The sequence below is a fragment of the Sturnus vulgaris genome, chromosome 23, assembly GCF_052056855.1.
Source record: "Sturnus vulgaris isolate bStuVul1 chromosome 23, bStuVul1.hap1, whole genome shotgun sequence".
Taxonomy (NCBI): domain Eukaryota; kingdom Metazoa; phylum Chordata; class Aves; order Passeriformes; family Sturnidae; genus Sturnus; species Sturnus vulgaris.
The window spans coordinates 7,433,805-7,455,434 of record NC_142265.1 but is presented as its reverse complement, the minus strand read 5'-3'; the positions used below and the strand labels follow the sequence as shown (position 1 = coordinate 7,455,434).

The 21,630-nt window shown below is 45.5% G+C and overlaps 1 protein-coding gene across 1 annotated transcript in view; it reads right to left on the bottom strand.

Annotated features, from left to right (window-relative positions):
- Positions 1-865: 865 nt before the first annotated feature.
- The window catches only part of SIK2 (salt inducible kinase 2), a 34,310-nt gene continuing 13,545 nt past the window's right edge, over positions 866-21,630 (bottom strand). The window contains exons 5-15 of the mRNA XM_088177874.1: positions 17,035-17,159; positions 14,798-14,921; positions 14,375-14,595; positions 13,132-13,284; positions 10,305-10,469; positions 7,641-7,869; positions 6,682-6,966; positions 5,935-6,098; positions 5,410-5,514; positions 4,661-4,752; positions 866-4,234 (exon numbers count right to left, since the gene is read on the bottom strand). Of these exons, the coding sequence (XP_088034000.1) occupies positions 3,652-4,234; positions 4,661-4,752; positions 5,410-5,514; positions 5,935-6,098; positions 6,682-6,966; positions 7,641-7,869; positions 10,305-10,469; positions 13,132-13,284; positions 14,375-14,595; positions 14,798-14,921; positions 17,035-17,159 (2,246 nt within the window). The 3' untranslated portion in view covers positions 866-3,651. The remainder of the gene's footprint in view (positions 4,235-4,660; positions 4,753-5,409; positions 5,515-5,934; positions 6,099-6,681; positions 6,967-7,640; positions 7,870-10,304; positions 10,470-13,131; positions 13,285-14,374; positions 14,596-14,797; positions 14,922-17,034; positions 17,160-21,630) is intronic.

Here is a 21,630-nt window from a genome sequence, read left to right as displayed (position 1 = left end):
TTGCAATTCTTTCCCCACACTGACCTGCTTGGCCACGTTCCCAGCAGGGTCAGGGTTGCAGAATTTCTGCCTCATTTTCCAGGCTTGCACTTTGTCCAGCAGTGGAGGGAGAAAGGGAGGAGAGGTGAATTCATTCCTGCTGTTATTTTATATTTTATATTTTATATTTTGTATTTTATATTTTATATTGTATATTTTATATTTTATATATTTTGTATTTTATATTCAGTCTGACATATTCCTCCATTTCAGGATTGTCCAAACCAGCTCAGCAGCAGAGCTGTGTACATTGAATTCTGACACGGTTTTAAGGCTTTCCTTCTGGATTTTCCAAACTAGATCAGCAGCAGAGCTGTGTACACTGAATTCAGGCACAATTTTAAGGCTTTCCTTCGATTTTCTAGACCAGCTCAGCAGCAGAGCTGTGTACATTGAATTCTGACATGGTTTTAAGTCTCTCCTTGGATTTCCCAAGCCTGCTCAGCAGCAGAGCTGTGTGCCCTGAATTCAGGCACAATTTCAAGGCTCTTTTTGGATTTCCCAAGCCTGTTCAGGGCAGCAGGGTCGTGTACACTGAATTCAGACATGGTTTTAAGCCTTCCCTTTTGGATTTTCCAGACTCAGTCCAGTCCCAGTTTTAAAGCCCCCGTTGGATTTCCCAGGGCTGGTTCCCTCTGCTGTCACCCTGCTGTCACCCTGTCACGGTGTGGCATCACTGTGGCAGGGATGCCACCATTTCCAGGCTCTGAGCTGGCCTGAAAATGCAGTGTTTGCAGCAGACATCGATTATTTTGTGCCTCTGAGAGAAAATAACTTGACCCTAATGAAGACAAGAGTGGCAGGCGCTGCTTTAGCTCACTAGAAATTTAAAAAATGAAATGCACATATTCTTTATTTTGTATTAATACACCGTGACTGCTTTACAGAGTCCAGCAGATCAGTTGCATGTAAATACTACAGATGAACTTGCCCAACTGGAGCTCACAAAACTAGTGCATTTATTCCCAAAGCAGAGACTAAACCCTCTAAATCCTTAAAAAAATACATTAAAGAACATACCACACACACACATATTGCACTTTTCTCCGTATGAAATTTGTACCCCATATACATCACACCAAAGTCTCTTCAAAGGAGGCTGTAGTACAAGATAATAAAGCTAATAATTACTCTAACAGTAGTGTACACAGTTCTCTAATGTTAGAACAGAATAGATTGGAACAAAAAAAGCCACTTCAAAGGAGAAGGAAGTGGTGCCCAATGGATCCTCTCTGTATGAGAAGGCTTCAGAAGCCTTTTAGTCCTAATTGGCTTAAAGGAAATTACATGAAATGTTAAATATGCTTTTGGCTGAGGGGAAAGAGTCAGTCTAAACTACATTAAAAAATACTGCAGCTTCCCCCTGCCCAGCCCTGCAAAGCTCAGAGGAGCTCAGACTGGTTGGCACATCCTGATATAAATGAACTGCAGAACTCCAGAAGGGAATTATTTTTATCTTTTGAGTCCTGTAACGTGCAGGACCCTGGAGCTGGATGGGGAAGGAAGTGGTTGTTGTCCTGGCAGTGTCCCAGCTCCTGCAGCAGCACTGGGGCAAGGAGCTGTCACTGCCCAGTTCTGGGGGTGCTGGGACAAGCTGAACATCCCAGAACCTTTGGGGTTTGCTGCAGGGCAGGGGTGAAGGGACAGGATTCTGTTTTCCATCTTTGCTCCTGCTCTGTTCTTGCCGCACTTTTTCAGTTTTTGTTTTTTCCCTCCAGGTGTTCCACTGTGTCAGATTTCCTTTCGAAGGGGAACCACACAACAAAACCCTTTTCTCTCAGCTGCTTGGCCACCTTTATCTCGTGGTCCCTGCTCCTGACACTCTCCCTTGCTGCTGCCCTGACAATCCCTGTGGCAGCAGAGGCAGAGGCTGAGCAGTTTTGGGCTGGGCCAGTGGCAGAGCAGGCTCCAGAGAACAGGAGCTGTCCCTAGCTGAGCACACGGGGACCAGTGTTAAACCCTTGCTCCCCTCACCCCCAGTGGCTGAACTCCTCCTGTCCCCTGCTTCAGTGTGCTCTTATTGCTGTAAATGCTGATCATCCACCTCCCTGCACTCGTGGGAGGTGCAGAATCAAAGGCCAAACCTGCAGCAAGCTCTGGGGTGATCAGCACAGCTCCTCTTGCTCCTTGTGCTTTGATGAAGCTGCAATTGTGCTTAATGTTTGCTCAGCAAAGGGCCACTGGCCACTCCAGGCTCAGAGACAAACCCCAAAGTGGAGATCTCAGCTTCCTGCAGCTCCCTGAGCCACCTCCCCTCCCATGACTTGGATTTCAGAAAGTTCTGCAGACACAGCTCCTGGTGGAGCTGGAGCATTCCTTGAAATGCTTGACACATCAACAGTTTGATGCTGAAATATTGCTGTGATACTTTCAGTGTCCTATATACACGAGCCAGTCAAACACTAAGAAAGTTAAACATGTCCCACATGGTGGGACGTGTGCTCTGAAGGGACTTTGGCCACTGCAGGGATATAAATGGGGCATTGTCTACTTTCTTCAGAAAAAAGCATATAGGCTGATAAAGAACTGAAAAAGGCACAGCACTATCACTTCACAGGGGTGTTTTTTTTACTTTTTGTAAGCTCATTGTTTTTTTTTTTTTATCCTTAAAGTTCTAAAACCCTAAATAATTGTCCAAATATACAAAGCTCAAGAAACCACCAGCAACACATACTGCAAATTCAAAACACAGTTTTGTTTGCTTGTTTTTTTTTTTTAAATGCAACCCAGGGACAGGTGGATCCTTTCCAGTGAGCAGAACTTCTCCAGGACAGAGCCCTCTTGCAAAAGGGGGTGATTTTAAAAGCCACACAGGTGGATTTTTTTTTTTTTAATGCCACTGCCTGCAGCTCTTGCTTTCTCATGGCTCTCTTACCTTCTGTCTCTCATCCTTGATCCTCCAGATCCCCACCCAGAGGTCTCTCCACACAGTCCCAGGTTTCTTTTGACAAAGTCAAGGTGTCCCTTGCTCCAGATTCCTTCAGCACACAGTGAAGAGCTCCTGGGCAGGCTGGGGAAATCCTGCTGAGGTGCCAGCAGGGGCAAGTGGAGGCTGCCTGAGATGCTCAGGAGTAGTTCCAGACCAGGAGCTCAAGCAGAGTGCAACTTCCCTTGAATTCCACCTCGTGCTCCTGCTCTCCAGAGGATTTCAGTTGCCATCAGTGCAGACCCAAATCCACCCTGAATTTCAATGAAAACTATTGCTTTTATTGCCAAGAAGTATGAGGAGTGTGCACTCACTCTCCTCTCTCCAAGTGGATGCTGGATGGATGCTGAGAAACTCCTCCAATTTTTTTTTGAAGGGGCTGTTTCCTTCCTCTGCAATTCACCTTTTTTGCCTCCTTCTATGCAGACTTTGTGGGATGAAGCTGCACTCCCTGTTCTCCAGCCCCTGCCACTGGGGGGGCAAAACACCTCCTGGTTTGTTTTTTTTTTTCCCTTTCTTCTTTTCTTCCAGCCAGGTGAATTTTTAGTTCCCCTCTCAATTCAAGGGTCGAAAAAACTACCATGAATTCCCAAGGGGCAGGGGTAGGAAAAAAAAAAAAAAAAAAAAAAAAAAACCAACCAAAAATTCACATGCTTCTCCATTTGTCCTTCCTGGGTGCTCATTTGCTAATTCACCAGGACGTAGCCACCGTGCTGGGGATCCACAGCCTCCATCATCTCACAATCGAAGAGTCCTGGCAGCTGTGGCAGGGGCAGGGAGTCGTAGCTGGGCTGTGCCTCTGCTGAGCTGCTCTGGCTCTCTGCAGTGCCCTGGGGGAGCTGGCACTGCTCGGCACGGGGCAGCTCACAAGTCTGGAAAGGGAAGGGCAGGGGCTGTGCTGGCTGGCCCTGGCCCGGGGGGGACAGCCTGGACGGGCTGGGGGGCTCCAGCTGCACCTTGGGGAAGTGCCTGAGGAAAGGCTCAAAGTGCAGCTGCCCCGAGGAGGGCTCCAGCACAGGGCTCAGGGGCTGCTGCAGGCTGAACTGGGCTGGCTGCTGCTGCTGCTGCTGCTGCTGCTGCTGCTGCTGCTGCTGCTGGGGCTGCTGCTGCTGCTGCTGTTGCTGTTGCTGCTGCTGGGGCTGCAGCTCCTCCGGGCAGGGCAGGGGCAGAGGGCTGGCCCTGGGGTACGAGCTCTCAGCTATCTGCATCTGGTTAAAGTAGGCCTGCAGCTGGGACTGCTTCTGCAGGAACAGCCTCTTCTGGTGCAGCCTGCAGCCAGGGACAGAAAAAATAATTATTTCTGGTCATTTGGAGCACCCACACAGCTCCCAGCACCCCGGGCAATCCTGCTCATTAATTTCTGCAGCACATCACAGTTATCACCTTTCAGTGATATCACTGATCTCCTCTGATATCAATTTTTTAAGCTAACCCCATGCATTGTTTAATTCAGTTTGTTAAGAATGAGATGCACTGTGTTTGTATTTTAAAGCCTGCTCTTCACTGCTCTGGGGAATTTGGGAGCTGAAGAGCAGGCAGAGAAATTTGTAAATACATGGCAGGACTTGTTCTCGCTTTTAAAAGAAGTTTTGAAGTGAAGCTTTCCTTTCTCAGATCATTTCTAAATGGCCAAAGAGAGTTCCAGTTCCATTACTCTTGACAATAATTTTTCTGTGTAGTTTGGGGGATTCTCACCTGTGCTCCTGGAGCTGCTGCTCCAGACTCCGGGGCAGCTCTTTGCAGTAGAGCTGACAAGTGTTCTGAGCTTTGGAGAGCAGAGTGGGCTTCTGCAGGGAGAGCAGAGCTGGGTTAAATGGCTTTTGATTTAATGAATTAGCCTAGAAAACAAGAGAAAAGTTTTCTACCCCTCTAACTGCCCACTCTCTAAACCCCAAATCCCCCCTGGCTTCTAACCCTTGGACAGTATTTTTGCAGGAGAGATTGTGCCATAAAAATCCATGGAAAGCCAGTTTTTTATAAACTAAAGGTCAATGAAAATGGGTTTGAAATAAAGGGGGTGTGGAAGAGCAAGGTCCAGGGGGTTAAGAAGTGCTGCTGATGCAGAACCTCGATGGGATTCTCCAGCAGTAACCTGTGCTCAGCAGCAGTTATTAAACACTGCCAGGCTGAGAACAGCAAGAATGCACTTTTGGCATAATCAGGGTCAGTGCCTGACACCAGACAAACACAGAGCAGCTCCCAGTTCAGCTGTTCTCTGCTCATTTACCCTCTGAGAGCTTTTCCTGGGGCCCAGAGCTGCTGTGCTGAGCCTGGGGAGGGAAGGGAAGGGAAGGGAAGGGAAGGGAAGGGAAGGGAAGGGAAGGGAAGGGAAGGGAAGGGAAGGGAAGGGAAGGGAAGGGAAGGGAAGGGAAGGGAAGGGAAGGGAAGGGAAGGGAAGGGAAGGGAAGGGAAGGGAAGGGAAGGGAAGGGAAGGGAAGGGGTACCTGGAGCCGATGTTTCAGGTACTGAGTCTCCAAGCTCTGCCTTCGGGATAACAACGGGGGGTGAGCACCCTGCTGCTGCTGCTGCTGCTGCTGGGAGCCTTCCTCCTGCAGGAGGAAGAGGAACAAGCTGCACATCCAGAAAAGGCTCCCTTAACCCTTTCTTCAAGGATTTTCCCTGCCTGAGGTTCCATGGTTGCTGTCTCGAAACAACTCCCTGGGAGCTCTTTCACATTTCTGCAAACCAGGCTGTGAGTGCTTCTTGCAATTGTACCTCCACCAAGGAAAGGTGATCTTGGCCTTTGCTAAACCCAAAACATCCTTCAGATTGCCAGCCCATGGCTGCTGGGTTTGGAAAGCTGACACAGCCACTCCCTGACACCACGAGATGGGCAAAGGCTGCAAATACTCCAGTCTAAGGCAGAAAGGGGAACAGGGAATTTCTCTATAAATCAGCTCTCCTCAGCTCTCCACACCACCTCATCCTCTCCTGATTGTCCCAAAGCATCCCATTCCTGCTGTAAGTACCTGTGCAGGGCTGTTGATGAGGTCCTGCAGCTGGCTGGCAGCTGATGTCAGAGAAGGTTCTTCCTCTGATCCCATTTGTTCATACAGCAGCTGGACTTTGTTCAGCTCCAGGATTCCTTTGGTTCGTGCCAGGTTCTGGAGGTGCTGCCTAAATGCTACAATTCCTGGAGAGGAGATGAACAAAAAAACCCTTGTCAGAATAATCTAACAGTAATAATCTCCAGTACAATTAACAGAGAAGAGATGAACAAAAAAAAAAACCTTGTCAGAATAATCTGAGAGTAAAAATCTCCAGCACAATTCCTGGAGAGGAGATGAACAAAAAATCCCTTGTCAGAATAATCTGACAGTAGAATTCCTGGTGAGAAGATGAGCAAAAAAAACTCCTGTCAGAATAATCTAACAGCAATAATCTCCAGTACAATTAATAGAGAAGAGATGAACAAAAAAAACCAAAACCTTGTCAGAATAATCTGAGAGTAATAATCTCCAGTACAATTCCTGCAGAGGAGATGAAAAAAAAAGAAACCAACTTGTTAACAGTAATAACCTCCAGTACAACTCCTGGAGAGGAGATGAACAAAAACCCCTTATCAGAATAATCTGATTTTTCTGATTTAGCAAACTGGGCGACAACTGAACCACTGCTGAGCACAGGGGGCATTTCCTGGCTGCCAATACCATGAGATGAGATTACTGGGCCAGGTGATGGGCAGTGAAGAGAGCAATTCCTGCAGCTGGGGGTACCTTGGGTGAGCGAGGTGTCGGAGGCTCTGCGTCCCTCGCGGAAGCTGACGGGGGAGCGGTTGTGAGCCTCTCGTTTTTGGGAGCTCAGGGCTTGCATGGCTGGGTTGGCAGGTCTGAGCCCCAGGAATGGGGAGGTCACCCCCGGGGCCTGCTGGCTGCTCAGCACCATCTCCTTCAAGGAAGGAGCCTCTCCCAGGAATTTCAGATCCCTCTGGACGGAGCCCATGTCGTACTCGGAGTCGATGCTGCCCAGCGAGGAGTTCTCATCCAAGGAATAGACTTTCCCTGGGATAAAAAACAAAAACAAAACAGGATAAAAGTGGGAATCAGTGCCCTGACTCGAGCTGCTCCTGTCAACAGCAGCTATCTTAGGGTGAACAGCCAAAAAAATCAATTTTGACAAAGGGATTGTCAAGTAAAACTTGCAGTACAATAATGGGGATTTGCTGCTGGTCTTTGCAGCAGTCAGACATTCTGCAGATGTTCACTGGCTTGTCTGGAAAGTGTTTAGGGCTTTTCTTTTTTGCCCACAGATAATCCTGACTAAACTGTGGCCTGAAAGGCTTGGTCACCTCACTGGTGCTGGAGTCCCGAGGGTTTTATTTCCTCACCAGCTCTGCCAGCTCATCTTTAGGGGATCAAAGATTTGGGGACACTCAGTTGACAAAGCAGCCAACTTTGCCAGATTTCTGTTACTCCTGGGGTTGTACATGAGTTTAATCACCTGCCAACTTGCTGCTCTGGTTTTATAATGTCTCAACAGCAGATTTTGGGGTATTTTGTGTTTTTTTCCTTTTGTCCTTTAAGGCAAATACAAACTTTTAGTCCTTATTCATAAAACCTCACGTTTTCCATCAGCAGCTGATCAGACTGAGTGCTGAGGGAGAAAATGAGATTTGAGCTGAGCTCTGTACCTGAGCCTGGCACCATCAAAAGGAGATTTGAGCTGAGCTCTGTACCTGAGCCTGGCACCATCACCAGCTGGTTGGTGACCTCAGCCAGGGTGTGCCTCCTCTTCCCCCCTCGAGCTGCCTGCAGGGCAGCAAAGGCCTGGGCTGGGTCCTCCTCTGCCTCCCCTTCTGTCTCGATGCCTTCATCAATGGAGGTTTCCATCATGCTGGAGGGCAGGGACTGGCATCCCTTCCTCATCACCACGGGGGGCACGGGGTCCAGCAGGCAGCCATTCACCTGGGGGCACAGGGGACACCTTTGCTTGAGCCCAGCTTTGTTTTGAACCCAGCTGTTGTGAGCCCACCTTTGTTCTGTGCCCACCTTTATTCTGTGCCCACCTTTGTCCTTTGCCCACCTTTGTCCTGTGCCCAAACAATCACCCCCCAAAGCAGGGAATGCCTGGCCTGAAGGCAGTTGGGATTTTTAACTCTGCTGAGTTAAGTAAGGTTTGTCATGTACAATTCTTTATTTCCTATTTACGCTCCCTTAACACTCAGTTCCCTAAAACTAAATATTCTTATTCCCACTGTATATGCTGTGCTCAGGGCTAGGTTTTTGGGTTTGTTGGTTTTTTTTAGGGTTTTTGGGTTTTTTTTTGAGTTATCAAAACCTTTGCCAGCTTGGCCACAAGTATAAAATATTTATGGAATGTCCAATACTGCTCTTCCCCCCCTTCCTATACCCACTGTGCTCATTTATCACACTCAGATAAACACCAGGAAAAAAACCAAAACAAAACCAAAAAACCCAGCCTTGTATTCCAGCCTTGCAGGGCTCAGGAATGACTCCATAAATGCAGTTTTTCCCTGCACAAGTCCCCTTGATAAATGTTGTTCCCCTGCAAACACAGGGTGCCTGGAGAAGCTGTGGGATCTCCCTCCTTGGATTTACCCAGCCTGATAAAACCCTGAGCAGCTCCCACAGCTCTGAATCACAAGTTTTAAGGCACCTCCCCAGCCTAAACTGCTCCTAAGATTTTAATTTAATTTTAATTTAATTCTTATTCTCCAAGCCAGTTTGCCATGGATCTTTCTGTATAATAATTAACTCTTTACCATATGAAATTATTTGGGTTTTAGGCAAAATACTATTAATATATTTTCATTTATTTCTATATTTATATATATTTCTAGATTTTTATTTTATATTTATTTATATATTTCTTTCTATATTTTCATTTATTTCTAACAATATCTCATTATAATCATTAGCATTACTTCATTCATATTAATATTATTTTTATAGATTTAGATTTCTATTCTTTATTTATTTATAAATATTTCCCTGTCCTGCAGCTTTTTAAGGTTCTGTCCTGTCATTATATATCTTTATATTTCTATTATTTATTTATTTACTTATTAATTTATTTATAAATATTTCTGTGTCCTGCAGCTTTTCAAGGTTCTGTCCTGTAATTATATATCTTTATATTTCTATTATTTATTTATTTATAAATATTTCTGTCCTGCTGCACCAATAGGATCAAACTGGGTAAAACACAGATGGAAAAATCTCAATCCTTCACCACAAAAGCTGGTGCTGATTTCATGCAAAGCCATTTTATGTGAGCCATTCCTGAATTCTCCTCCAACTTCTTTGGTGTTTTGAAAAGGAAAAGAGCAAAGGCTTGAGGCAGAACTATATGGTAGGAAAATAGCAAGAAACTGCTATAAATAAATTATCAATAAATAAATAAATCAATCATTTCAACAGCAGGAAAATGATAATTCCTGCATGGGAAAACTCTGCCTCTGCTTTGACTGAGTGGATTTTACCCCTAAATTGAATTTCCTGCACACCTTCCTTCCCATCTGGGATTTTCCCTCTCAGATTCCTGGCACTGCTCTGGCACAGCCAATCCCACATTGGCTCCCTGCAGTTTTTCCTGGGATCAGAGCCTGGAAGTTTTTTAAATGCTACAAAAATTCCGAATATTCCCAAGTGAGCTCAGCCTTGACACCTCACTGCTGTCACCTGGCCAAAGTGCAGCTTACAAAGCAAAAGGGGGATGGCAAAATAAATGTTGAAATGTTCATTTTTTTTTTTGGAGTTCCTTTGAACTGGTTTGTGCTTTCCAGCTGCCAGAGACCACCCAAGGAGAAGCAGGGCCACACTCTTGGTGCTGGGAACAAACCAGGGAGCAATAAACCCTTCAAAGTGGCAGGCAGGAAATCAAACCCCAGCTGGCACCAGGCAGGATAAATATTCTGAAATTCGAGTTATAACGTGGTGCAACACGAGAGAAAACAACACGAGTTTTATGAGAGTCACATACTTCATAAATGTAATTATTTTAAGCTATTTCCCCTTCTAATTGCTGACTCCAGAGCAGGCTGCAGCTCCTTTTGGACCTTTTGGACACTCAACCCCTTTGTGTGGAGGAGGAGTCTTCAGAGAAAATATATTTTAGTCTTCTTGAGAATATATTTTAGAAGAACAAGGGAAAGAAACTCACTTTTTTTTTTTTTTTCCCCCCTTTCCCAAAATGGAACATAAGCAAAGGAATGATGAAAAAAGTCACAGGGAAAGAGAATACCTACAAGTTAAACAGTTAAATTTCAAGAAGCACTGCTGTGCTTTTAAAAGACAACAATATTTTATAGCTGGAATGATTTATGGGAAAAAAAAAAACAAAAAAAAACCCCAAATACTGGGGTGATTTGAAGCTGTACCTTTGGTGTCTCAACCCTCTCCTCCTCCATAAAAGCTGCCTCTCCCTGGCAGCTCGAGGAGGGGAAGGAAAAGGTTTCAGCTGCCGAGGTTGGGGGCAGCCCTGGGGACTGCAGCAACCTGGGATTTGGGGAATGCAGGTTCACCGAGGGGACCACAGCTTGGGCCTGAAAAACAGAATTTACAACTCAAAACTGCAACGGGATCTAGGTAGGGAGCAACATGCAAAGTCACAGATGAAACAATGTGCAGGCCAGTGCCAAAGCAGAAGTGGAAGATTTATTTCTTGGTTCGGGATGAAGAACATTCTTAGCCTTTAAGATCTGAAAAAAAAAAAATTAAATTACCATCCCCCAAAACACCCAGGCCAACCCTAAATGTCATTAAGCCCAGTACTTATTGAAGCTGACTTATTCCCAGCAGCACAGACAGAGTTTAAAGAACCTCCTGGTTCTCTAAAATTCCTTTTTATATTCAGTACAAACCCCCTGACTGCTACCAGGAGGCTCAGGAATGGTTTCAATTTTTATTTTTTAGGAGATTTCCTAAAAATTAAGGAAACTGAGATATTTCTCCCTGGTTTTTGAACCTTTTTTTCCTGGAGTGCCAAAAGGAAAGAATCAGCCTCAGCCAGGAGCTGTGGTGCCACCACGTGTGAAAACAAATTATCCTTGGGACAACTGAGAGCTTGTAACTGCAGAAAAAAGTGGGAATGTGGCTCCAAAATGCAGAAATTCAGCCCAAAGAACCTCCCAGAGGTTTTTTTATCCCTTCTTGTTCATCTGGCTCCACCTGCTTCTAATACATCTTAAAATTGATCATTTTTCTCTGCAAAGCTGTGACTTTCTGTCACTAGAACCAAGCTTAAAGCTGGGTTTAATCTTTGCCACGCTGCTCCTGGACCTGGTGGTTTTGTACCTGAAGCTGAGTTTCACTTCAGCAGAATCCAAATATCCCAAAGGCTGCCTGAAGCAAGGAAAAAAAAAAAAAGGAGCAGCTTGGTTGGGATTTCTCTCGGAAGTGGAGGTGGAATTTGGGCAGAGAGCAGCACACAGCACCCAGGAGGCTGGAATTTGAGGGAATATTTCCTTGAGACCAGGAGAAATCTGAGTCATCTCAGGCCAAACCTCTCATGCTTCCAGTGATGCACCCACAGAAATCAAAAAGCTGCACAATGCTTGGGTGTCTTAATGAAAGAAGAGAAAACGTATAAAAAAATAATAATCATCATCTCAGAATTATTGGAATAAGGCAGGATAAACTGCTCCTTGTGGAGAAAATGAGCAGGGAAAAGCTGAGCCTGGATCAATCAGGGTATTCAGGGGATTTAAAGTGTCATGGAAGGGATGGAATGAGCACCCAGAACTGCTCTGGATAAACAAAGCTGACATCCTCAGGACTCAGAGCAATCCATCCTCCCCCTGGCTCTGTGCACACAGAGGCTCTGCAGGAAACTGGGCCACGGCAGGGGAAAAGGGGTGGAAATCTTGAAAGAAATGACATCATTTAGGAACAAAGCTCTGAGATTTCAGCCCTGAAGTGGCTCAAGATAATGACATTGTTATCAGCTACTCCAGATTCTGCACTGGTAAATTCATCACAAATGGGTTTTTTGGGGCACCTCTTCCCTATTCTTTGCCATTTCACAGGGAACAGCAGGGGATAAATCCATTTTATTTTCCACAGGTCCCCAAAGAGTGCCTGATTTACACCACCAAGCAGAGCCTGGATGATTTTAGCCTCCATAAACTCAACAGCTCCTTTGGTGACCCCATTAAAGACACTCCCAGTGCTGCACAGGCTCCAGAACTGCTGCTTCTTTAACTTTTTCACCCACAAAAAACCTTGAAACTCTCAAAAATGAGTCTTCCAGTTCTAGGAGAAGAACGGGACTTTCAATGGGAGATGTGTTGGGAGCTGAGCTTAAAAATGAGATTCCCAAAAAAGCCAAACCTAAATTCTTCCAATTAGGAGAAGAAGCACAGGACCTCCCTATCAATGGGAGACAACCTGGAAATTGAGGTTAAAAATGAGATCCTCAATAAAACCAAACCCAAATTCTTCCAGTTAGAATAAGCACAGGACTTTCAATGGGAGATGAGCTGGGAATTGAGATTAAAATGAGATCTTCACTAAAACCAAACTTAAATTCTTCCAGTTAGAAGCACAGGACTTTGAATGGGAGATGGGCTGGGAATTGAGATTAAAATGAGATCCTTGCTAAAACCAAACCCAAATTCTTCCAGTTGGAAGAAGCACAGGACTTTGAATGGGAGATGGGCTGGGAATTGAGATTAAAAATGAGACCCTCACTAAAACCAAACCCAAATTCTTCCATCTAGAAGAAGAAGCATAGGACTTTCAATGGGAGATGAGTTGGGAACTGAGCTTAAAAATGAGATCCCCAATAAAGCCAAACCCAAATTGTTCCAGTTAGAAGAAGCACAGGACTTTCAATGGGAGATGAGCCTGAAATTGAGATTAAAATGAGATCCTTACTAAAGCCAAACCCAAATTCTTCCAGTTAGAAGAAGCACAGGACTTTCAATGGGAGATGAGCCTGAAATTGAGATTAAAATGAGATCCTTACTAAAGCCAAACCCAAATTCTTCCAGTTAGGAGAAGCACAGGACTTTGAATGGGAGATCAGCCTGGAATTGAGATTAAAAACGAGACCCTCACCAAAACCAAACCCATTATTTGCATTTCAGGCTTCGGGACGAAACCACCCCCCAAGAGCGAGGGCGTGCGGGTGGGAGGGAGGGCGGGGGCGATGCTGGGCTGCCCCGGCTGGGGCCGGAGGGCTCAGGGCTGCAGCAGGGCGCTGACCTTGGCCATGCTCTGCTCGGCGATGGTGCTGGGCCGGCGCTGCCGAGCGTCCACGCGCTGCTCCACCGGGAAACTGCTCCGGTGAGACTTCAGCCTCTCCACCAGCAGGTAATAGATGGCAGCGAAGTGGTTGTAGCTCTTGTTCTGCAGGGACTGAGAAGAGAAAAAAAAAAGCACGGCAAGGTGTGGCAGCGGGCAGAGGGCTGCTGGGGTTTGGGCTCTGAGAGGAAAAAGAGGAGTTTGGGGAGGGTTTAGGGGATGATGCTCTGAGCTAAAGGGCTCAAAGCAGAGTGGAAGGGACAGGAAAATATCAATTTCTAGGTCATGGTGAGCTCCTAGATGGATGGGACACTCAGAGATTTCATTCTGAGCTAGAAGGGCTCAAGGCAGAGTGGCAGGGACAGGAAAATATCAATTTCTAGATTGTGGTGAGGTCCCCGCTGGATGGGACACTCAGAGATTTCATTCTGAGCTACAAGGGCTCAAAGCAGAGTGGCAGGGACAGGAAAATATCAATTTCCAGGTCATGGTGAGCTCCTAGATGGATGGGACACTCACAGATTTCATTCTGAGCTAGAAGGGCTCAAAGCAGAGTGGCAGGGACAGGAAAATATTAATTCTAGGTTGTGGTGAGCCCCTAGATGGATGGGACACTCACAGATTTCATTCTGAACCTGCAAAGGCACTGAGCTCCATCCTAGAGGGAATGATTATTTTCTAATTTCCCCTCATCTCTCTCCAGCTGCCAAGTTAATGATTTATTCAACCCCACTCAGGAGTGTTTTACCCCCACTGAGGTGTTTTACCCCCATTTCAAAGTATTTTACCCCTATTTCAGGGGTTTTACCCCCATTTGAGGTTTTACCCCTATTTCATTGTTTTACCCCAATTTCATGTATTCCACCCCCATTTCAGTGTATTCCACCCCCATTTCAGTGTGTTTCACCCCAATTTCAGTGTATTTCACCATTTCAGTGTATTTCACCATTTCAGTGTATTTCACCCCAATTTCAGTGTATTTCACCATTTGTGTATTTCACCCCCATTTCAGTGTATTTCACCCCCATTTTAGTGTATTTCACCCCCATTTCAGTGTGTTTCACCCCAATTTCATGTATTTCACCCCCATTTCAGTGTATTTCACCCCCATTTCAGTGTGTTTCACCCCAATTTCAGTGTATTCCACCCCAATTTCAGTGTATTTCACCCCCATTTCAGTGTTTCACCCCCACCTGAGTTTTACCTCCAGGGTTTTCTGCTGGTCTATGCCCAGGCTGTGCATCAGCCTCAGCACCTGCTCGTTGTAGTCCCCCAGGGAGGGCTCGTTCTCCTGCCCTGCTGGGTACAGCACTGGCCTCTGGGCAGGAACCTCCACCAGCATCCACTTGTGCTCCTTGATCTGAGCAATGCTCAAACGTTTGGATGGGTCCAGCACCAACATCCTCCTGATCAGGTGCTCACACTCTGTTGGAAAAATTAAGAATTATAAATTTGTTCAGTGATCTACCAGCCCAGAGCTGCAGCAGTGATGCTAAAATCACATTAAAGATGAGAAAAAAACCCCGAATTCTTCACGGCCAGCGGTGCCATTCCCCCTGCCCACCTCCTGATTTATGCCAGAATTTATTCAAACCACACCAGATGAGGAAAAGCACCCCAGTGTTACCTTCTGACATGAAATAAGGGATCCTGAACCTCCCCTCCAGCACTCTCTGCCTCAGGATGGGCAGGGTGGGTCCATCAAAGGGCAGAGCTCCACACACCAGGACGTAGAGCACCACCCCCATGCTCTGTGGGGGAAATAAAAAAAAAAAAAAAAAAGGGAATTTTCAGCTCAGTTCCAAACTCCCAGCAATGTCTCTGAGGGTGCAAGCCAAGCCCTGCCACAAAAAGAATTCCTTCCTGCAGAAAAAGGGAATTTAGATGAAGTGAACCCCAACTGCAGCTGAGAATTTGGGATATTTTTGTTAATCTCGGCAACAAACAAAAGCAACCCTCAGACAAAGTGAAAAACTGGGATATTTTCCATTTAAATCCTGAAAAAAAAAGTTTCATCACCAGATGAGTTTCATCACCAGACAGGTCAGGGGATTATTTAATGTGAGCAAAAAGGGAAATGATGGGCAAGAGCTCTGCTCCAATTGCCTTTCCCTGGAAGGATGCAGTGAATTGGCACTGCCAGTGGGAATGTTCTTCATTCTGCCAAAAAAAATAACAGTGAGAGAACCACACCAGCCTGGCACAGCACTGGGGCTCCCAGGGGAGGAAAAAAAGCAGGTGTTGACCTCAAAACTTGGTAAAAACACCGAGATTTTACAATTAAATGGAGATTTTTAAAAGAAAACCTTGCCAAAAACTGATCTGGTGAGCACCTTCACAGAATCCTGAAGTCAAAAGCGAAGATGATTTTATTTTAAATATCAACACCTTTTTCTGTGGGCAGGCAGATCCTGTTAATGATTTGGGAACTTTTTACATTTCAGGAATATTTACCAAAGTTCAGGGATTCCCTTCTGACGCCCTGGCTGACGTCTGCTCTGTGTTTACCAATTCCCAAAGGTCCAGGAAGGCTGGAGCCTTTGTCACACCAATATTTATCAGCTGCTTGTGTACACAGAGCCAGCACATGGCCAGATAAATGCATGTAAAAGCACATTTCTAATTTATTTTATTGCAAACGTCACAAAGATTTGATTTGTGGAGGTGATTTAGATTAACTGAAATTAATTGAGCAGCCCAAAGGTGACTTTTGATGAGCTGCCTGTCAGTGCCAGGGTGATGCTGGCAAAAAAAAAATTAAATCATTAAAAAAAAAAAAAAAAAAAAAGCAAATTTTACTCATCCAGCCAGGGAGCTTCTGGAGGAGTTTGTTCCTCTCTAAGATCCACCTGCTGTGCACATTTAGCAGAACCTGCACAGTTCCACACTGTGTTAAAGGTTTTTGTGGCATCCAAGAAATAAAGATTAAAAGCTTAAAAGAAAATCAAATATTCCAGATCAGCAGGTTAAGAAAAATCAAATATTCCTGATCTGCAGGTTAAAAGAAAATAGAGATTCCAGATCTGCAGGTTAAGAAAAATCAAATATTCCAGATCTGCAGCTTCAGAAAAATCAAATATTCCAGATCTGCAGCCTAAAAGAAAATCAGATTTCAGATCTGCAGCTTCAGAAAAATTAAAGATTCCAGATTTGCAGGTTAAAAGAAAATAGAGATTCCAGATCTGCAGGTTAAGAAAAATCAAATATTCCAGATCAGCAGGTTAAAAAAAATCAAATATTCCAGGTCTGCATGGTAAGAAAAATCAAACATTCCAGATCTGCAGCTTCAGAAAAATCAAATATTTCAGATCTGACGCTCCAGAAAAATCAAATATCCCAAATCTGCAGCTTCAGAAAAATCAAATATTTCAGATCTGCAGGTTAAGAAAAATCCAATATTGCACATCTGCAGCCTCAGAACAATCTAATATTGGTTCCAGATCCCACAGGCTGCCTGGAGTGCATTAGAAGAAGGACAGTGGCATTAAAGGGACAGTGGCATTAAAGGGACAGTGGCATTAGAAGAAGGACAGTGGCACTAGAGGGACAGTGGCATTAGAAGGAAGGACAGTGGCATTAAAAGGAGAGTGGTATTAAAAGGACAGGTGACATCAGAGGGACAGGTGACATTAGAGGGACAGTGGCACTAGAGGGACAGTGACATTAAAGGGACAGTGACATTAGAAGAAGGACAGTGACATTAGAAGGACAATGACATTAGAAGGACAGTGACATTAGAGGGACAGTGACATTAAAAGGACAGTGGCATTAGAAGAAGGACAGTGACATTAGAGGGAGGACAGTGGCATTAAAAGGAGGACAGTGGCATTAAAAGGACAGGTGACATTAGAAGGACAGTGGTACCCAGATGTCCAGCTGGGGTCCCTCGTACTGCTGCCCTTCAAACACCTCTGGGGCTGCGTAGGGGGGGCTCCCACACCACGTTGTCAGGGGCTCCCCGCTCTTATAGAAATTCCCAAAGCCAAAATCTGTGGAAAAAAAAAAAACGAAAGGAAAAGTCACTCCAAGCTTCCACTGCACAATAATTTTAATGGTAATTTTAATAATGACAAGTATACCCCACGGTGATTCCATCCCAAATCCTTTTGTGGGGACTCCCACTGAAAATTTTGGGATGCTGGATTTCCTCTTGCTGTTTTCATATTGTGGAATTATTAAAACATTGCAAAAACCTTCACAGCCTGGAGGAGTTTTGAGTAAACTTGTAAACAACCATCATTAAAATTCAACAAACTGACAGCCACGGCAGATAAATGAGATTATTGACTTGCCAAGAGATAATCTGAGATTTCCTGCGTTTTCCTTAGGTGCTTTCAAGCCTTGAATACAAAACAAATTTTGACAAATCTTTGGAGCTGGGGAGGAAGGAGCTGAGCCAAGAGCAACAGGCATGGGAAACTTGTGCTGGGAAGGACACTGCTACTGGGACCAGCAATTACCAGCCCACAAATAAAAAAATTCTTTTCTATGGTGCTTTTTATGGCTTCAGCTGTGGTCTGATATTAATCAGAATTTTTATAATTCAGGGCTGAGAAGCAAAGGCAACGTGATTACAAAGGGCTGGGGCTTGTCCCCTCGAGCTGGGCAGTGACAGAGGTGACAAACAGAGCTCAGGGTGTTGATCCAGTGTCCCAGGGATGTGTGACAGTGGTGACAAACAGGGCTCAGGCTGTTGATCCAGTGTCCCAGGGATGTGTGACAGTGGTGACAAAGGGCTGTTGATCCAGTGTCCCAGGGATGCTGGCAGTGCTGAGCACCCTGCAGAGCTGATAAACGCCGTGGTTATCACGGGCTCTGCTGAACCATCCCATTCACCTCATCTGTGCTGCTCAGAGGAGCCACAAAACCATCAGGGAACCCTCAGAGCGAGAGAAATTTCACAAGAACTCGTTTAAAAGTGACCCTGGAGTTGTTTCAGAGCAGCAGAGCTGGAGCTGCTCTGTGGGAAAGGACTGGGGCTGCTTTCCTGGCAGGAGCTCCAGCTCCTTCCATGCAATTCCACCTGCAAGATGCCCCAGAAAGGCAGCGCAGAGGATTTTGGAGCTGCCAATGAACATCTCCCACTGCCTGCAATCCCTGGGACGTGCAGAACCCCAAATCCCCCCCACCCCGAGCTCTGCACGGCAGCGGGGTCAGCACACCTGGCACCCTGCAGGGTGAACTTTTGGGAGCCGGGCAGCATCAAAGGGAGCCGGGCCGGGTGCCAGGGCTGCTCTGAAGGTCAGCTCCCAGCTCGGCCCTGCCGGCCAGCCACGCTTTCAACACCGCCAGGGACGTCACCAGCGGCCAAGGCCGGCTCAGGTTCCGAATCTCTGCGGGAAGAGGGGCACGGAGCGGGGCAGAGCATCCCTGCTGCCCTCCCTGCACCATCCCCTGCACCTCTGCAACACCTGCAGCTGGAATGACACAGGACGGAGCAACAGAACCTTCCCCAAACACTCCCATCGCTGAGGCACCTTTGCCCCTTTTCTCTTTTTTCCCCCCCATCACAGCCAGACTGCTGTTGTGAATATTTTTTTTTTTTTTTTTTAAATCATTATTCCCTTCTCTTCACACGGAATTGGCTTGGCAACCGTGACAATGCTCTGGGAGACACGGAGCCATTTCTGCTCTCCACAGAAGCATTCTGCCACTCCGTGTAGGTGTCGTTAAATCTGATTTCTCCCCTCACTTATCTCGCGTTTGTCAGGTTTTCAACATCCTCCTAGTGCTGCAGATAAACATCAGGTTTTTATCTCTGAGCTGCAGCTCTCACTCGGGTGCCACCCTCATAAATCTTCGTATCAGATTCACAAGTACAAGGACATTTATTTGTAAGCACAGCTGAAGAAAGCATGACCTGCTTGGGAGCACAAGGATTTCAAATCCTTAAAAATAAAAAAAAAAAAAAAAGTGAAATTCTTTGCTTGCCCAGACTGGGATTTAAAGTCAGCTCTTTGAAGAAACATGAAGGAATCTGAGCAGCAAAAAGAGCAGAGCCAATAAAAGAGAAGCCTCAGGTTTTATGTTGTTATTATCTTCGGATGATGAATTTCATAACACAAAATGGTTTTATTTGTGGTCACTAAAAGGAGCGAGGACATCCTGGAGCTGCTCCCTCTCTGTGCACGAGAATTGCAGAACCTGCAGCGCTGAGCTGGGTGAAGAGCAGCTCTTGGCTGGCTCTGATGGTCTTGTGACAGCACAGACGATTGAGCTTGATTAGGAAATTCATGAATGAGAGGCTGTGAATTGCTACAGCAGGAGCAGCCAAGGAGTGGGAATTCCTCAGCAGTCCCCGGGCCTGGGCTCAGATTTGTCTCCTACACCTGGAAAATGATTTCTCGATTCTGCACTTCGCAAACTTTCATTTCTTCCCCTTTTCTGACCAATGGCCAATCCAGTTCTGAATTTCAGCACAAAGCACTGCCAGGCACCTCCTGACTGCCACTGGGCTTGTTCATGTAATACAGGAATTAAAACCAGTGCTCTGCATGTCAGCAACTGGCTCTTAGCTTTAAAAAAATCCAATTCTCTTCTGTTGTTGGACAAAATAATTCCCTGGGTGGGGGAGATGAGGGTTGTTTGTTAGGGTGCACAACTTCTTGTGGTCTTTTTGTTTCCCCTTTTTGTTTCCATTATTCTTCCCACACAAATGGCTGAGAAACTATTGGTAAGCACTCCAGCATGGATAGCATCCATGAAAACTCTTAAAAAAATTTTTAAAAAAATCAGGATTTAGTCAGGATCCTGGATGCTTGGTCCATGGGGCTTCCTCAATTTTTTAATTATTGCACTGTCAGTTGAGTTGTCCCATTTTTTGGAGTGGCCAGGATTCAGTTAAGCACAAAACAACCACGAGTCTCTCATGCTCCCCTTTCCACCTTGCTCCTCTTTTGCCACTGCTCATCTGCCACAGCCATTCTGGATCCAAAGTGGTCATTTTTACCCCAAAAATGTCTCATTCCAGAGGAAACATCATTGATGTTCGAGGCAAAAATGTGCCAGCCCTCTTAAAAAAAAAAAAAAAAAAACAAACCCCAAACGAACATATGCCAGCCACAGAATTGTAAAAGGACTCAAATTGGGCTCATTACCAGAGGACTGAGATTATATAATGGAGTGATCTTCTTAACATTTCCCTGAATCTGCACGTTAAAAAAAAAAAAAAAAACAACAACAAAAAAACCCCCAAAAATAAAGCCCATCATTTGCAGCATTGTGTTCAGTTGAATAAACTCAGTGTTTGTGCAATCTGCAAATATTGGCTCTGCACAGTTGTGGTATTTGGTTTCTCAATCTCATTACCCCCTTTAGAATAATCTTGAATTTCGAAGGTATAATTTTTTGGAGCTCACATCACGGCAATGGAATCTTTTTTTTTTTTTGGTTTTTTTTTTTTTTTTTTTTTTTTTTTTTTCCCCGGTAAAAATGGAAACAGGCTGAGAGATTTCAGCCCCATTTGCAATCTGAGAAATGGGAGCTCCCTGCCAGAGCTGCTGCAACTTGTGCTGAGCATCCAGCAGGACAGCAGAGCCTCTCACTTGCACCTCCAGAACCCTCCAAGAAGCAGCTCCAGAGCTATAATTAATCCATTCTGCTGCAATTACCAGCACAACTCAATCTGCCTGCCTCGCAGAGAAGCCACAGGGAGCTTTTGTTGGCAGCAGAAATGTGAGCCTGGCAGATAAATGGGCACAGAGGTGCTGATAAAGGCAAGGCAGCAACAAACCTGACCCATTTCAGGGGCTGAGCTCTGAGCAGCCTCTCCTGACGTCAATGCACATTTCCCTGGCCAGCAGCAGCTCCAGCCTCCTTCAAAATAACAGCCTGTGCCTACCTGGGCTGCTGCAAACATCACCCAAAAACCTGGGGCTGCAAGGACAAAAGCAGGGGAGCTGGGCCCCCATTCCAAGCTGGATTTGGATTTCTTGCTGCACAGCAAAGGTTGTGCTCAGTGAGAGCACAGGAAGCTGAAATTCCCTCAAAAAAGCAGCAAATTCAAATTTGGATTCCAAAGATGTGACCAATCCAGCTCCTTGGCTGTGGGGAAAACCAGGCAGGTTTGCCTTGCTAGTGCACAAATTCCACATTAAACCTGCCTGGTTTTTCCCAGGCAGGGAAAAAGTAACAAAACTGAAGGTATTAAAGAAATAAAATATTGAGAAGGGGGAAGGTGAGGAATTCCATGGCAGGTTTGCCTTGCTAGTGCTAAGTACAAATTCCACATTAAACCTGCCATGGAATTCCTCACCTCCCCTCTTCTCAATATTTTATCTCTTTAAATACCTTCAGTTTTGCTACTTATACTAAAATTTGAGGGCTTGGCTCCCTTCTATCTTCTAGAAAAGAAACTCAAGTTCTTTCCTCATCCTGTTTGTTGTCCAGTTAATGAGACAAAAGATCCCATGAATTCTGCCTGTCCCTGTCCTTTCAGAACACAAAACTTTTGGATTTCAG